The sequence below is a fragment of the Coregonus clupeaformis genome, chromosome 3, assembly GCF_020615455.1.
Source record: "Coregonus clupeaformis isolate EN_2021a chromosome 3, ASM2061545v1, whole genome shotgun sequence".
NCBI classification, from domain to species: Eukaryota; Metazoa; Chordata; class Actinopteri; order Salmoniformes; family Salmonidae; genus Coregonus; species Coregonus clupeaformis.
This window is the reverse complement of record NC_059194.1, coordinates 13000749-13017475: the sequence shown is the minus strand read 5'-3', so window position 1 is coordinate 13017475 and position 16727 is coordinate 13000749. Positions and strand designations below refer to the sequence as shown.

The window sequence follows — 16727 nt, the reverse complement described above, 5'->3', positions numbered from 1 at the left end:
AGATGTATTGATACATTTTGTCCCCCCAAAAATTTGAATCAGTATTGGACCTAAAAAAAAGTTGGTCGGACTCTAGCCATAATAGCTAATAAAAATGACTCAACTGCCTCCCGAATGGTGCAATGGTCTAAGGCGTCACTACAGACCCGGTTTTGATCCCAGGCTGTGTCACAACCGGCCATGATCGGGAGTCCCATTGCACGGCGCATAATTGGCCCAGCGTCGTCCGGGTTAAGGGAGGCTTTGGCCGGGGGGCTTTACTTGGCTCATCACGCTCTAGCGACTCCTTGTGGCGGGCAGGGCGCCTGCAGGCTGACTGGTCGTCAGTTCAACGTTGTTTCCTCCGACACATTGGTGCGGCTGGCTTCCGGGTTAAGCGGGCTGGTGTAAAGAAGCGCAGTTTGGCGGGTCATGTTTAGGAAGATGCATGACTCCACCTTCGCCTCTCCCGAGCCCGTTGGGGAGTTGCAGCAATGAGACAAGATTGAAATTGGGGAGAAAAAGGGGGTAAAGTACAACAACAACCGAAAATTACTCAACTATTAGATTGGTAAGATGACATCTTCATACAGCGTTAGACAGTGGACACTTGCCAGAGAACAGAACTTTCTAGATTTCTCAGGGAAGACTTTGGTGTCAATGGGGAAGGTTGGGTGTCTATCATCGACACATTTGCACTATTTTAAGTCTATCCCGTGGATGTTTTGATGTACCGTGACAACTGTGTGGCGCTAAGGCTCTCTCACTGACTCCACATTCAACATGAAAAACGAACTGTCAGTGGCTCTTTTGAGCCCAGCTTAAGAAACTTCTGAGGACTTGGCTGCTAGAACTCCTGGTGATCCATTATCTCTTCCACCAAGGCCTTAGCTGCCATTCACTCAGGCTGGGTCGAGATGAAAATGTTAAATATTTACTCACTTTTGGTATGTGTGTGTGTGGGTGTCAAGCTCAATGTGTGTGTGTGTGTTTGTGCGGTTTGTGTATGTGTGCATGTGTAAGTGCACGTGTGTGTGTGTGTGTCTAAGTGTGCATGTGTGTGGTAAAGCTCAGTCTCAACGGTTGATGCCGCCCGGGGGGATTGTTTTGCAGAATATCAGAGTGGTTCCTTAATGTTTTATGTTGGCCGATGTATTTAATATTACCCCATCTCCTGTTCAAAAGGAAAGGCTAATGACTACACGGCTCTACTCGGCTTATTTAGTTGTAATTAATACATGTGTGCAAATGCGCTACATTTCGAGAGGACGTATTAAGAGAAGAAAAATACTTTTGGATGTTAAGGGAAATACCAAGGGTATTTTTATTGTGTTTAAGCCCAGAGTGTCTTAACGGTTAAATATGGGCATCATTTGAACTAAGTCATGGTAAATAGCAGACCTTGACTTTAACAGTGGGAGATACTGTGTACCCATGTAGCTCTACAGTAATAACCATGAAATAGTTTGCATATTGAAACATACTGCGTTTATTTTGTACTTAGCTTTGTGGCACATAGACTACCATGTTTTAACTTTAGAGGATTTGTCTAAAAGGGATGCTTAGATACTATAAGTAGTGTGATCATGTTCTGCTAAGCTGTTACATGCAGCTGTCACACACACACACACACACACACACACACACACACACACACACACACACACACACAGACACACACACTCAAGATATGCAAATGTTATAACATATTATAGATGTAATTGATGGTGTTAAAGCCATGTCAAGGCCCTGAGTTAAAGCCAAGGGTACTGAATGTACCTGCCGTTAAAACTGACGCGACACCCTAGTCTAGTCAATCTGAGTGTTGACAGAGTAGTCAGGAATCTCACACTACAACTAATTTCCTGTCTTTGACCCTCTACTTCCCCAGCTCTAGTTCTAGGCTGCATCCCAAATGGCACCCTATTCCCTGTGGGCCCTGGTCAAAAGTAGTGCACTATAGATGGAAATGGGTGCCATTCAAGACAGCCGGTAGACTGCTGGTAGTAATGCGTTCACCCCACTGGCTCTTTTATTTCCTTTACACAATCTATTACTGTGTTCGTCTGCTGGGAGTCTTGTGGTGGACTGCAAGGCAAGACTTGTTTGGCCGCTTTACCTTTGTCCTTTAGTATTTTATACATCTCACACTGTGCATCTGTCGATGTGTTGGACTCATGTACTCTCTAGAACTTCTCATGAAAGTGGCAATCAGCAATGGAAACAATAACAAGGTGTCTTCTCCCCCCCTGTTCCGGTAAAAGCTGAGGGATGGGGCTGGATAAATGTAACCACTCTCAAATTCATAGACAGAGCTATGGATGCAAAGACTGACCATGATATCACAATTATAGTTTTAACCATGTTTTTAGGCTATATAGTGTTTACATTTACTTTGTTTACAAACATTGGGGTAAAACAAGCTTACAGTATATTATTGCTTTTGAAGGGGCACGACAGTTGACCTAAGTTTATGAGGCAATTACAAGGTATATTCTTTGCAGAATCAATGGGTACATATCATTAATTCACACGTCCAAAAATAGATGTAGCAACTGCAGATTGCCCCTTTAAGGGAATACAAGGAACTGAGAGTTTTTTAAAGGCAAAGTGTAAGTGATGCATATTTTCTTGTTAAAGTGACATGCTTTCTGTTGTTTTGTTGTTTTCTCGACATTAGATCTATCCCTTCTACGGCTAGAGCCTTCCAGAAACACATTAAATACATTTTACAAACGGCATGTTGTGAAATGTTTCTATGGTAATTAAAATGACATGTTTAAGTGAATGTCTCTCACAAGGCAGTGAGGCCCACGGCAACTATTAGTCACAATTACAAACTGAGAGCAGGTTTACTGCACGCCTTATTACATGCTGCAGGAGAAACACTTTGTAGATTAAGTGTATTCATGTCAATTATGGCAAGATGTGGCAGTTGAAAAAAAATGAAATAAAATCATGCTCTTTGTGTGTGTGTGTGTCTGTTACTGCAGCAGTACTCCACTACAAACCTCTGTGTGTGGGCAGATTTTCTGGCTGTTCCTGAATTGTAATGTTTTTCCCTCTTTTTTTTAGAGTCAACGTCTTACTCAGAAATAAATATTTTGTTGAGAGTGTTACTTTCTCTCCATGTTCACCATCATTATGCACTGACAGTACTGTATGTCCCCCCAGTCATACATAATGCCAGCCTTTCTTTAGCGTCCATCTCCATTGACAAACTCTACCCAGGAGAGGAAATGTTGTAGTGTAATATGTTCCCCGCTGGAATTTAGTAAGTGCTCTTACTCTTTACATTCTCATTTAACCACTTCATGTGGTCAATATTATTGAAGAGTTTCTCTCCATTTTATACAGGATAAATGTACATTGTGACGACCTGTATTGAAAACATGCATGTATATGGATGACAGACAGTGTATATTTGATGGTGGAATAGACTATTGATAGGCATCATATTAAATAGTATCATGTTATTACATGGCAGTGTACACACTTGCATCATATTGCACACACACACACAAACACACACTCACACTCACACTCACACACACACACACACACACACACACACACACACATACCGCTCAAGGGTGAAAGCTTGACTTGTCACTTTGATATGTGTTAGCATCTACAGCAGAGGATGCTCACACATATTTCAACTATTTCATTTGGTGGATTTCTTCATAGGTCTAGTAGAATATAATAATAATATGCCATTTAGCAGACACTACAGTCATGCGTGCATAATTATTTTTTGTGTATGGGTGGTCCCGGTGATCGAACCTGCTACCTTGGCGTTACAAGCGCCGTGCTCTACCAGCTGAGCTACAGAGGACCACAATATAGTATAATATAATGGTTGTGTAGTAGAATAGAGTGGTTGTGTAGTAGAATATAGTGGTTGTGTAGTAGAATAGAGTGGTTGTGTAGTAGAATATAACGGTTGTGTAGTATAATAGAGTGGTTGTGTAGTAGAATATAGTGGTTGTGTAGTAGAATATAATGGTTGTGTAGTATAATAGAGTGGTTGTGTAGTAGAATATAGTGGTTGTGTAGTAGAATAGAACGGTTGTGTAGTAGAATAGAGTGGTTGTGTAGTAGAATATAATGGTTGTGTAGTAGAATAGAACGGCTGTGTAGTATAATAGAGTGGTTGTGTAGTAGAATATAGTGGTTGTGTAGTAGAATATAGTTGTTGTGTAGTAGAATAGAATGGTTGTGTAGTATAATAGAGTGGTTGTGTAGTAGAATATAGTGGTTGTGTAGTAGAATATAATGGTTGTGTAGTATAATAGAGTGGTTGTGTAGTAGAATATAGTGGTTGTGTAGTAGAATAGAACGGTTGTGTAGTAGAATAGAGTGGTTGTGTAGTAGAATATAATGGTTGTGTAGTAGAATAGAATGGTTGTGTAGTATAATATAATGTTTGTGTACTAGCATTGAACGAATGGTTTCTTTGTTTATACATTTTCAGTATGACATTTAGATATGTCCTCTATATTGCTGTAATGTACCTTATCCATGTTGTTTTACAACACACACACACACACACACACACCCTCTACACACACAAACACACACACTGGAACTGCTCCCACGCAACAACCAATCCGCGACTCACCTCACCTCTCCCTCCACAGCAACGACCGTTCCAGCTGGGGCCTGGTGATTTATGATTGGTTGTGCCCAAGCCGGGGCTTTTGTCTTGGCCCTTGGTTGTTATTATTATTTATCTTGTTTGTCAATCACCCAGCAGCCATCGTCTGCCTGCCATTTCTAACCATGGCTCTCATCCATATGCATGGAACCCTCATTACCTGGACTTGCCTTGCTCCTTGGCGGCAGAGCTGCAGGGCCTCCGCGGCTGCAGCCCGTGCCAGCCTTTGTTCCTGCAGGACTAACAACAACAGGTGACTGGAGCAAGCCTTCCGTATTGTTGCCCGGCATGGCCATCATTTGTGTGGTGTAAAGTGCAAATGTGGGACGGGACGATAAGTATGTCCATGCATCGGACCCACTGGATTACCGCTTAAGCAGGAACAGCTGGAGAAAGCATGTTCCCCCCCCTCAAGCTTAATTGAAGCCTTATTTTGGCACGCTGTACCATATCCCCCTTCTCCTGCATCAAATGCTTATTCAACAATGAAATGTGAAATACATTATGCTGATCAAGGAAGCTTGGAGGAAAACAAAACACAAAAGGGACTGGATGGAATAAAGAAGGTTGAAGTGGTGGGGAGGCTGGGTTGCTTCAACAGATATATGATGGAGAAGTTTGAAGTGGTGGGGAGGCTGGGTTTCTTCAACAGGGTTATGATGGAGAAGTTTGAAGTGGTGGGGAGGCTGGGTTTCTTCAACAGGGTTATGATGGAGAAGGTTGAAGTGGTGGGGAGGCTGGGTTGCTTCAACAGGGTTATGATGGATAATGTTGAAGTGGTGGGGAGGCTGGGAGGCTGGTTTTCTTCAACAGGGTTATGATGGAGAAGGTTGAAGTGGTGGGGAGGCTGGGTTGCTTCAACAGGGTTATGATGGATAATGTTGAAGTGGTGGGGAGGCTGGGAGGCTGGTTTTCTTCAACAGGGTTATGATGGAGAAGGTTGAAGTGGTGGGGAGGCTGGGTTGCTTCAACAGGGTTATGATGGAGAAGGTTGAAGTGGTGGGGAGGCTGGGTTTCTTCAACAGGGTTATGATGGAGAAGGTTGAAGTGGTGGGGAGGCTGGGTTTCTTCAACAGGGTTATGATGGATAATGTTGAAGTGGTGGGGAGGCTGGGAGGCTGGGTTTCTTCAACAGGGTTATGATGGAGAAGGTTGAAGTGGTGGGGAGGCTAACCCTATCTCCTAAGCCTAACCATAAACCTAATTCTAACCCTAACACTAATTCTAACCTTAACCCTAAACCCCCTAGAAATAGCATTTGACCTAGTGGTGACCAACAAAATGTCCCCAGATGGTCAAATCTTTCTTGGTTTACTATTCTGTCCTCACAAGTATAGTTAAACATGTCCACACACACACACACACACACACACACACACACACACACACACACACACACACACACACATTGTTGTGGGTCAGTGCTGCATTGTATCATGGACAGCTACATTATCTAGAGTGTATGCCGTAGACCCCTTCAGACACACACAGTGCTATATGAATCAGAACTTTGTGTTTTTCTTCTTGGAGCTAAACTTTCTATATCTCAGTGACAGATGGCAAATTACTCTGGGAGAAACACATTCAGATGGCACGTTATTCTCCAGACAAACTCATTTCATTTCAGTCCGGAATGATAGCTCTCTTCAATTGACCTTATTTGATTAAGTAATGTTCATATCTGTCAATGCTGTATTAAGGTCTATCAAGAGTGAAATAATTTTTAGTGCTGCAGTGACACAGGTAATATATGTGTTTCATCTCAATCCTCTTTGGAGAAGTGGAGATGGAGATGTCACCTATGTGAAAGGCTCACCCTCTTGTGAGCTTCAGACAGAGAGGATGTAGACTTTAATAAGACATCATTTATTAAAGGTTCTACTGTCTGTCACCTTTGTAATGACTAGCTAGGACAAATTGTCATTGGGTGCTCTATGGGAGCCAGATCCATGGGCATGACCTGTGGGCCTATCAGCTGAGGGGGAGATGGGGGCATGACCTGTGGGGCTAACAGCTAGGGAGGAGATGGAGGCGGGATCTGTGGGGCTAACAGCTAGGGAGGTAGATGGAGGCGGGATCTGTGGGGCTAACAGCTAGGAGGTAGATGGAGGCGGGATCTGTGGGGCTAACAGCTAGGAGGTAGATGGAGGCGGGATCTGTGGGGCTAACAGCTAGGAGGTAGATGGAGGCGGGATCTGTGGGGCTAACAGCTAGGGGGGAGATGGAGGCGGGATCTGTGGGGCTAACAGCTAAGGGGGACATGGGGGCGGGATCTCTGGGGCTAACAGCTAGGAGGTAGATGGAGGCGGGATCTGTGGGGCTAACAGCTAGGAGGTAGATGGAGGCGGGATCTGTGGGGCTAACAGCTAGGGGGGAGATGGGGGCGGGACCTCTGGGGCTAAAAGCTAGGGGGGAGATGGAGGGAGGTGGGCTCAGACTAAGGATTCAGGTCTGACAGACCACACACACACACACACACACACACACACACACACACACACACACATATAAGGTATATACTGTATGTACACATACATATATATATATACATGCACGTACAAACACTTGTGCACCTTCACATGCATGCAAGTGCGCACACACACACACACACACACTTGTTTGCACGCACACACACACACACACACACACACACACACACACACACACACAGTATCCTATAGAGTTGTACAGTATATCCACCTGCTCAGAGAGTTGCTGTACAGTGCAGTGGTAATGTCTATTAGATTCCTCCATTCCTCTTGTTAACTTCCCCTAATCCCTCTTCACAAACACCGTTCTTAATGGAACTGTTGAGGTGTGCACACACTTCAGAATCCTCAACATTTCTTTTGAAAAGACAAATGTAATGTCACGCCAAGTCATTCCAGCTTTACCATCTTCATCCCTCACCGCTCCAAAATTAATCCATGTTTTTCTTCATTTCACATTTAGTTTAATGTGGTTTTGGAATCTGTCACCCTTGGTCTCTGTATAGCAACCCTCCGTGAGAATCTGAGGTGTTAGTTGGTTTTGGAGTAAAGATCCTGTTTGGATTATGTCTGAGTGATCTACTTTAGATTAGATTAGCCAAATGCCAACTTGTCAAAATCTTTGCATGTAAAATAAAGAATAACACAGAATGAATGAAGAAAGTATGCCTTCTGTTGGTGCGGATGTTAACTTTGGATTGACAATTTGGCAGACTGACAAAATCAGCTCTACAAATACAGAAAAAAATATATACATTTTTATAGGAACTATCTGAATCCATGACCATGGACTTTCTACCACCTGTTTCTACTAATTGATATACTTTCTTAGTGTTGATTGAGGAGAAAGTGCACCTTTATTTACATGTTAAGTGTTTTATTATTTAGTCAGAAGACAGACAGATGAAATGGAATGAGGACACTGTGCACACTGAGTTAATTCCTCACTAATGAGAAAAATAGTTTACTGTCATTAAAATGGTCTATTAGGATTTGACGTGAAAGGCATCTGAAGTGACTCCGTTTGTAATAGGCATACTAAATCTGTCATGACGTGCCTCCTGATTATTTTTTTTAAATAATGGGTTGTTTATGTTTTTTGTCAATTTATGGTATGTTCAAACAGGTCTTAGTCATTTTTTACACGTTTTGGCAGCAACTCATTTGCATGCTGGATAGACAAGACACATAGGGAGAGTCATCTCATTCCATTATTCTTCCATAATCTGTTTTGAAAGTTACCTGCAATTCACTCCCCTAAAACTGCATTAAACCATCACTTTTCCACCTTTAAAGCATTGAAACTCTGAAACTCAGTAAAAAAATATATATACAATTGACTAAACTCATGATTGAAATGAAAAGGGATGTGGATACCTCTTCAGAAGGGCTCATGTTTGACTGCTCTTCAGTATCAAACTCTAACAGAGGCCTTTCAGCCGTTTACTGCGACCCACTGTGGTACCACAGTGGTAAGACGGCAGTCCAACGTTGCTGTTTATCACAATGCAGGGAGAAAAGCCACATGCTCTGACGCTTCCCCAAAATGTGGGCAAAGAAATCTATTAAAATGAGAAAATTGCATCTGTCAAACAGATCGAAAAACAGCATCTTGCTGTCTTTGAATTGGAGGGAAAAAATCTCAATTTCTTTTGTGTCAGTCTCCCGCGGGATGGGTAGAGGAAAACAGAGAGTTCTTACTCACTGTATACATCTGTTGAGATTCCCACTGAATCGTTTGACTTTAATAAAGACTTTATTGCTTGGAGAACATTTGTATTGATTGTGCTGTCCCTGTGACTATCATTTGAGATGTGTTGATTTTCCCTTCTCTTCACCTTCACTATTGGGAATATTCACTACCTGAAGAGAGAATCACAGGAGCCCGCAACAGGAAAAGTTTATTATTATAGAAAGGGAACAGTGGAGGCCATATAATAGGAACAGTGGAGGCCATAGGAAGGGAACAGTGGAGGCCATAGAAAGGGAACAGTGGAGGCCATAGGAAGTGAACAGTGGAGGCCATAGGAAGTGAACAGTGGAGGTCATAGGAAGTGAACAGTGGAGGTCATAGGAAGGGAACAGTGGAGCCAATAGAAAGGGAACAGTGGAGGCCATATGAAGGGAACAGTGGAGGCCATAGGTAGGGAACAGTGGAGGCCATAGGAAGGGAACGGTGGAGGCCATAGGAAGGGAACGGTGGAGGCCATAGGAAGGGAACAGTGGAGGCCATAGGAAGGGAACAGTGGAGGCCATAGGAAGGGAACAGTGAGCCATAGGAAGGGAACAGTGGAGGCCATAGGAAGGGAACGGTGGAGGCCATAGGAAGGGAAAAGTGGAGGCCATAGGAAGGGAACAGTGGAGGCCATAGGTAGGGAACAGTGGAGGCCATAGGAAGGGAACAGTGGGCCATAGGAAGTGGAGAGAAATTGGTCCATGTGGGTCTACTTATTCTTCCAATCAGAAAAGTGATTACTAGTGACATGTCACACTGTGTCAACGTCCACCTGTATGCTTTGTACGCTCTAAAGAAACACCTGATAGATGACTGACAGAAACAAGATGTGCCATCATATTAAAGCTTTATTCCGCAATATCACTTCTATTTGTTCTTTAATTGGAGTATCAATGCTGGGAGCCGGTTTCTTCACAGTTGTTACTGTCTTATACAATACAGTATTGTATTCCTACTCAACAGAAAGACCATTAGTTTCCATGCTCATTCAACGCCCATTGCGCAATACAAAAAAGTTACACACTATTTGTTGCTCTGTCTATCTTGACGTCATTAGTGATTCCACCAGTCTCCAGGAGCCCAAATGAGCGTTTGGTGACTGTAACAGCCCTCCAATAATCTTTCCCAGATGCCGAGTGTGTCTGTCTGTGTGTCTGTCTGGAGGCCTGCCGTGAAGAGTCTGGCATAGCCTCATTCAGCACCGGCTCTGACAGAACTACACATATGGCGACACCTTTGTGTCAATTACCCTCTATGGGGGCTGCTGATAATTAACTAGATGACAGACAAATGAAATAACAATCACACTGAGAATTACATCTCCATCTCAAACTCTTTACCTCAACCTAGCAGCTTCAGTGGTGTGAAGAAAGTCTTGGAGACACCAGTGGAAATGGTCGCAGACAAGGCCACAACACACTCTAATTGTTTGTCTCTTCTCAAAGAGCTGTGCAGAGCAAAGCAACACCAATAATAAGATTCTGGGAGCATTAGCGATGATGACTGCCGTGGCTGAATAGTTTTGCTGCTGTGTTATTGCATTTACTTCTGAATCAATGATACATTGTTGAGGAGGGCTTTGTTCTTCAGCCCAACTGCCAGGGTGATGTTCCTCAGACTCAGAAGGGAGAAGAAAAGGAAATAGAAATTCACTTTTGCCGGCATAATCCCTCTTTACGTGGCGGTGGATCTTTTCTGCACGATTGTGTGTCGTATTTCTGCGAGGCTCGCGAAGCTCTCCAAACCAGTTATTTAATTTATCATGGGAAGACAATAAAGTCGGGTGGCAGTTTGAATTTCCAGAATTCATTTATTTCCACTACACACGTCGATAAATGTTTCCGTAATCTTCTTTTGAATTGGGTTGAAGCATTTTTTAGCATTCTTGAACGGGTTCTTTTCTGGTTTGCACTTTCGAAATAACTGGGTTAATATTCAAACGTGTTTTGCACAATAAGAAGTGGGTCATAAACTGTGACCAAGTTTGAGCATGCATTTACTTTCTTTTTTGCTGCGAAGTGGTTGGCATCGGTTATCCAAATTATTGTTTAAATAATTATCTTCTATCAAAAATGGCATTTTCCTAAAATACAATAATTGACTTCTGTAATGTCTAATAAGCAGTGAGGAAGTAGTGATCAACAGCTTCACCATGGAGATGAGCACAACTCAATAGAGTTAGAGTATCACTAAAGGTTTCTGCCTGAAAGGTCAAGAGTGAATAATTAGCTGTCTCTATTTTAGGGTGGAAATTAGTCCCAAATGGTACCCTATTCCCTATATAGTGCACTACTTTTGACCAGGACCTATAGGGCCGTTTGGGACTCAACCTAGGTGTTTATAATGCACCCCAACCCCGGAACAATTAAAGAAAGAAAACACATACTGTTAGTGAGATCTTTGGAATTACATTGACACCATTGTAAGCCCCCTCATTAGGACACCTTACCATACAATTATTTGGGGGAATGTCATGTCTCACATCCCATTCTATGTGCTCGTTCCCAATTGGTGTCCACTATGATCAACATTCTTCATTATTGAAATATAATGAGGCTACATAACTGGGACACACTTGTTTGCTCTAATTGGGAGAACATTCACCGGCTAATATAGAAGCAACACACATTTCATAGAACTGTTGCAGCCCACACTAGAACTGACAAACCCCACAGCATTTCTTTCCAACTTGGTTGGTTTCTAGACTTTTGAATCCACGGGGGAAGGGGAGATATGTCATCATTAGTGGACAGTAGACTCTGGCCGGTGATGGCTCATGGCTGCTCCGTTCCAGGGCAGTGGTCAGTGTATGTGTGTGTGTGTGTGTGTGTGTGTGTGTGTGTGTGTGTTTGTGTGTGCGTGCCTCTGTCTCTATGTGTGTGTGTCCTGGCCTGGTCGTGACAGAGTGCCAGCCTGCTCCTGCTGTCTAAATTAGGGGAGCTAATGAGGGAGGAAGCTACCAGAAGACCAGAGAAAGGGCACCTCTCCTCCTACTCCTCCTCTTCCTCCTCTTCTTCATCCTCCTCTTCCTCCTCTTCCTCATCTTCCTATTTATCCTCTTCCTCCTCCTCCTCTTTCTCCTCCTTTTCCTCCTCTTCCTCCTCCCCCTCTTCCTCCTCTTTCTCCTAATCCTCTTTCTCCCCCTCCTCTTCCTCCTCCTCCTCCTCTTTTTCCTCCTCTCTCCTCCTCTTTCTCCTCCTCTTCATCCTCCTCCTCCTCCTCATCATCTTCCTCCTTCTCCTCATCTTCCTCCTCTTTCTCATCCTCTTCCTTCTCCTCCTCTTACTCCTCCTCCTCTTCATCCTCCTCCTCTTTCTCCTCTTCCTATTCCTCCTCCTCCTCTTTCTCCTCCTCTACCTCATCCTCCTCTTCTTCACTGTTTGGACCTGTATGATAATTGTAAAGCTTGACTTCGGCTTTCTGAAAGTCAAAATTCTATGTAATAACTGAAGTTACTAGGTTAATCATATTTATGAATGGTAAATTGCCATGATTTCCAAGTAAACTGATGCAAACTGACAATGTCAGAATGCAAGTCTCCATTAATGGCCGGTGTTATTGTGTGTTTGAACTGTGGTTCGCCGGAGCTCTTACTTAAGTTGTTCCCGCTGAGGAAAATAAATGCATCCAGCAGCGAGAGCTGACCTTTTCCTACACATCCTCCTACCTGCCGCGTCACCTCTGTATTCCCATAGAAATGGTTAGTGTGCTAATGTAAAGATAAATGTACCGGAGGAGATATGCAATGTTTGTCTGAACCATGTCAGATCCCTGTGGTGACGCTTATCCTAAATGTACTGAATGTGTGCAAAAATACCTCATAACCATCCACACTCTGATGTACTGTACTGGTGTTTGTATGGAACCTTCCTATAATGATGTTAGGTGCTGTATAAAAGGATATTGGAGTTGAACCTTCTCTACTGGATCAGTGCATGTCAATTAATAGTTATATTGAACACCAGAGGCTCCTAGTGCCTGGTCTTGATTCTAGCTTGGTGCTGTGGGGAGGTTCCTAGTGCTAGGTCTTGATTCTAGCTTGGTGCTGTGTGAAGGTTCCTAGTGTGGGGTCTTGATTCTAGCTTGGTGCTGTGTGAAGGTTCCTAGTGCTGGGTCTTGATTCTAGCTTGGTGCTATGTGGAGGTTCCTAGTGCTTGGTCTTGATTCTAGCTTGGTGCTGTGGGGAGGTTCCTAGTGCTGGGTCTTGATTCTAGCTTGGTGCTGTGTGGAGGTTCCTAGTGCTGGGTCTTGATTCTAGCTTGGTGCTGTGTGGAGGTTCCTAGTGTGGGGTCTTGATTCTAGCTTGGTGCTGTGTGAAGGTTCCTAGTGCTGGGTCTTGATTCTAGCTTGGTGCTGTGTGGAGGTTCCTAGTGCTGGGTCTTGATTCTAGCTTAGTGCTATGTGGAGGTTCCTAGTGTGGGGTCTTGATTCTAGCGTGGTGCTATGTAGAGGTTCCTAGTGCTGGGTCTTGATTCTAGCTTGGTGTTGTGTGGAGGTTCCTAGTGCTGGGTCTTGATTCTAGCTTAGTGCTATGTGGAGGTTCCTAGTGCTGGGTCTTGATTCTAGCTTGGCGCTATGTGGAGGTTCCTAGTGCTGGGTCTTGATTCTAGCTTCGTGCTGTGGGGAGGTTCCTGAGTATTCTCTCATCTATGTATAGTTGTCCATGAATCTGTGACCTTTAAAATATTTAATTCCTTCTAGACTGTAATGTGATTTTTGGATTCAAATAAAGCATTAAAATTAGTCTCTGTGTGTGTTTACAGAACCTGATAAAGAACCTACCCGAGCAGAAGGAGCTGAGCGCTCTGGCAGAACTGAAGAACGAGTACGAGGAGCTATGCGAGCCTGAACAGTTTGGCATTGTGGTGAGTAGGCCTTACTATACTCCGTCATACACACACACACACACACACACACACACACACACACACACACACACACACACACACACACACAAACACCTTTCCAGACTTAGACTCTCACATTTCCACACACTTACCTACATACCTACAGAGGAAATGTATTTCAATTGGTTATTGATTAGGATAGATCCCTCTCTCTCTCTCCCTCTCTATCTCTCTCCCCCATATCTCTCCCCCTCTCTATTTATCTCTCTCTCCCCCCTCTCTCTCTCTCTCTCTCTCTCTCTCTCTCTATATATATATATATATATATATATCTCTCTCCTATCTCTCCCCCTCTCTATATATCTATCTATCTCTCTCTCCCCCCTTCTCTCTCTCTCTCTCTCTCTCTCTCTCTCTCTCTCTCTCTCTCTCTCCCTCTCTCTATATCTCTCCCCTATCTCTCCCCCTCTCTATATATCTATCTATCTCTCTCTCCCCCCTTCTCTCCCCCTCTCTATCTATCTCTCTCACCCCCCTCTCTCTCTCTCACTCCCTCTCTCCTTCCCTCTTATTCCAGTGCATCACCCACTACCTACTCTCATAACACTCCCCTTTCCTCTCTTTCAATTCTGTTCCCTTTCTCTTTATGTCACACAGCAGACCCTCACCTTTTCTTTTCTTGCTACTTCACACACCATGATATGTCTAACTCTTCATTGGGGAGTTTAGTGTAGGGCTGAGACAGTAGGGAGGGGACCAGGAAAAAAATAATAGTACCATTGAGAAATAAATTGGCAAATAGAAAAAGACAGACTTGAGGCTTTCTGTAGTATCAGACCTATTCAATATCTAAAAGACCAATATGGTAGCCTGCTCTTTGACTGACAGAAGCCGTGATTTTGATAAATAGTAAAGTGTGACACTTGATTTCAATATAGTAGCTTAATTATGTGTCCTTGTGTTGTGAAAGTCACAGTGTCATTCCAGGCCGAAAACAAATGACATATTCTGGCATAAACCGTCAATATTGCCTAGTGATAGAATCATAGCCTCGTATTTGGGTTCTCTGTAATAAAGTTAGTGCACTCTACTTCATAGTGAAGTCAGGACAGCTCAGTGTTACACTCCAAGCCACTATAAGTGATTTAGTATGGTTGCCTCAAGCGTACTGAGTATTCTCAGTTAACCTAATGGGTTAAGAATAATATGATAATGTTAAATTGGGGTAGACCTGCAAATCAGTTTGCACACATTCAGTAAAACTGGGTGGTGTTTCTGTACCTGTGACTCTTTGAGGATGTAATGAAGCAAGTTCCCCTGTGATATCTAGCGTAGAGCTACCGTGGTAATATACCGTTCCTGCTGGTGAAGGTACCTCATCAAGACCACCAAGACACACAGGGGCTCCTGAGGGAAATAAGTCACTTTCAACCGTCACTCCCGCTAGAGCCGTCACCTCTTTATTGTGATTTCCCTCTCATAATATACAGAGAAATCAAATCAAGGGTAGGAGGACAATGACTTTGGTTTGACAACTTCCTCATAAACATGAATACATTTGAGCTGTAATGAAACATCAGGACCAGGTCTGGGAAAAACTGTCAGTCAATTGAAATAAATTAATTAGGCCCTAATCTATGAATTTCACATGACTGGGCAGGGGTGCAGCCATGGTTGGGCCTGGTAGGGCATAGGCCCACCTACTTGGCAGCCAGGCCCAGCCAATCCGAATTAGTTTTTCCACACAAAAGGGCTTTATTACAGACATAAATACTCCTCAGCCTTTTGTGCGTATGGAACATTTCTGGGATTTTTTATTTCAGCTCACATGGGACCAACACTTTACATGTTGCGTTGATAGTTTTACTCATATCTTATATTTTCAAATTACAGGCACGGAATAAAAAGTATTGATTGCAGTTATATTATTTACCGGCAAATATGTTTCATGGCCGATGATTTCTCTTTTTCCAAATGAAAGTGCTGCTGGGAGATGGAGGGAATCTGTCTGGTCTTGTTTGGGCCTAGATATTGTTCAGTGGCCCATCACTGCTTGATGTTATCAGACATCATTCATACCATAGTTGATGAAGGGACTTCTGTCTAGTCAAGAAAGACAGTCAACAGATATTTCAATGAGTGAAATATTTTATATACATTTGCATTAGAGCTCTACAAGGCCACATTGGCCACACATTAAACAACATATAACTTATAAAGACTTAATCAGGACATCATAGAGCCTTCATGAACCCTACGTAGGCTTCCTAAACTATACATAACAAAATATTGTCATGTTTGTCCTCTAGATGAGCTCTGTGAAGCTGCTGCGCTCGCGCCTCAACGGAATCCTTTTCAAGCTGACCTTCGAGGAGCAGGTGAACAACATCCGTCCGGACATCATGAATGTGACGTTCGCCTGCGAGGAGGTGAAGAAGAGCGACAGCTTCAGCAAGCTGCTGGAGATGGTGCTGCTGGTGGGCAACTACATGAACGCTGGCTCCCGGAACGCCCAGACCTTTGGCTTCAACATCAGCTTCCTCTGCAAGGTAGGTACTGCAAGGACTGTATGAGTTCGCCACTTTCAGACTTTCAACTTCTCTGTCTCATTCTCACTCTCTCTCTCTGACTGCTCTCTCTCTCTCTCTCACACATTGATGATAGAGTAGAGAGCATACCATCATCAGACACTTGTTTTGTGGTGTGTCCTTGCAGGACAGAAGTGTTTTTTTAAGCCTTTTTCGTAATATCCAATTGGTAGTTACAGTCTTGTCCCATCGCTGCAACTCCCGTACGGACTCGAGAGAGGCGAAGGTCAAGAGCCATGCGTCCTCCGAAACACAACCCTGCCAAGCCACACTGCTTCTTGACACACTGCTTGCTTAACCCGGAAGCCAGCCGCACCAATGTGTCGGAGGAAACACTGTACAGCTGGCGACAGAAGTCAGTGTGCATGCGCCCGGCCCGCCACAAGGAGTCGCTTGAGCGCGATGGGACAAGGACACCCCAGCCGGCTA

At 43.7% G+C, this 16727-nt stretch overlaps 1 protein-coding gene across 3 annotated transcripts in view; it reads left to right on the top strand.

Moving 5' to 3' along the window:
- The window catches only part of LOC121540695 (protein diaphanous homolog 2), a 677119-nt gene that overhangs the window by 359424 nt on the left and 300968 nt on the right, over positions 1-16727 (top strand). For all 3 annotated transcript variants that reach the window (XM_041849734.2, XM_041849750.2, XM_041849742.2), the window contains exons 21-22: positions 13627-13728; positions 16020-16259. In XM_041849734.2, the coding sequence (XP_041705668.1) occupies positions 13627-13728; positions 16020-16259 (342 nt within the window). The remainder of the gene's footprint in view (positions 1-13626; positions 13729-16019; positions 16260-16727) is intronic.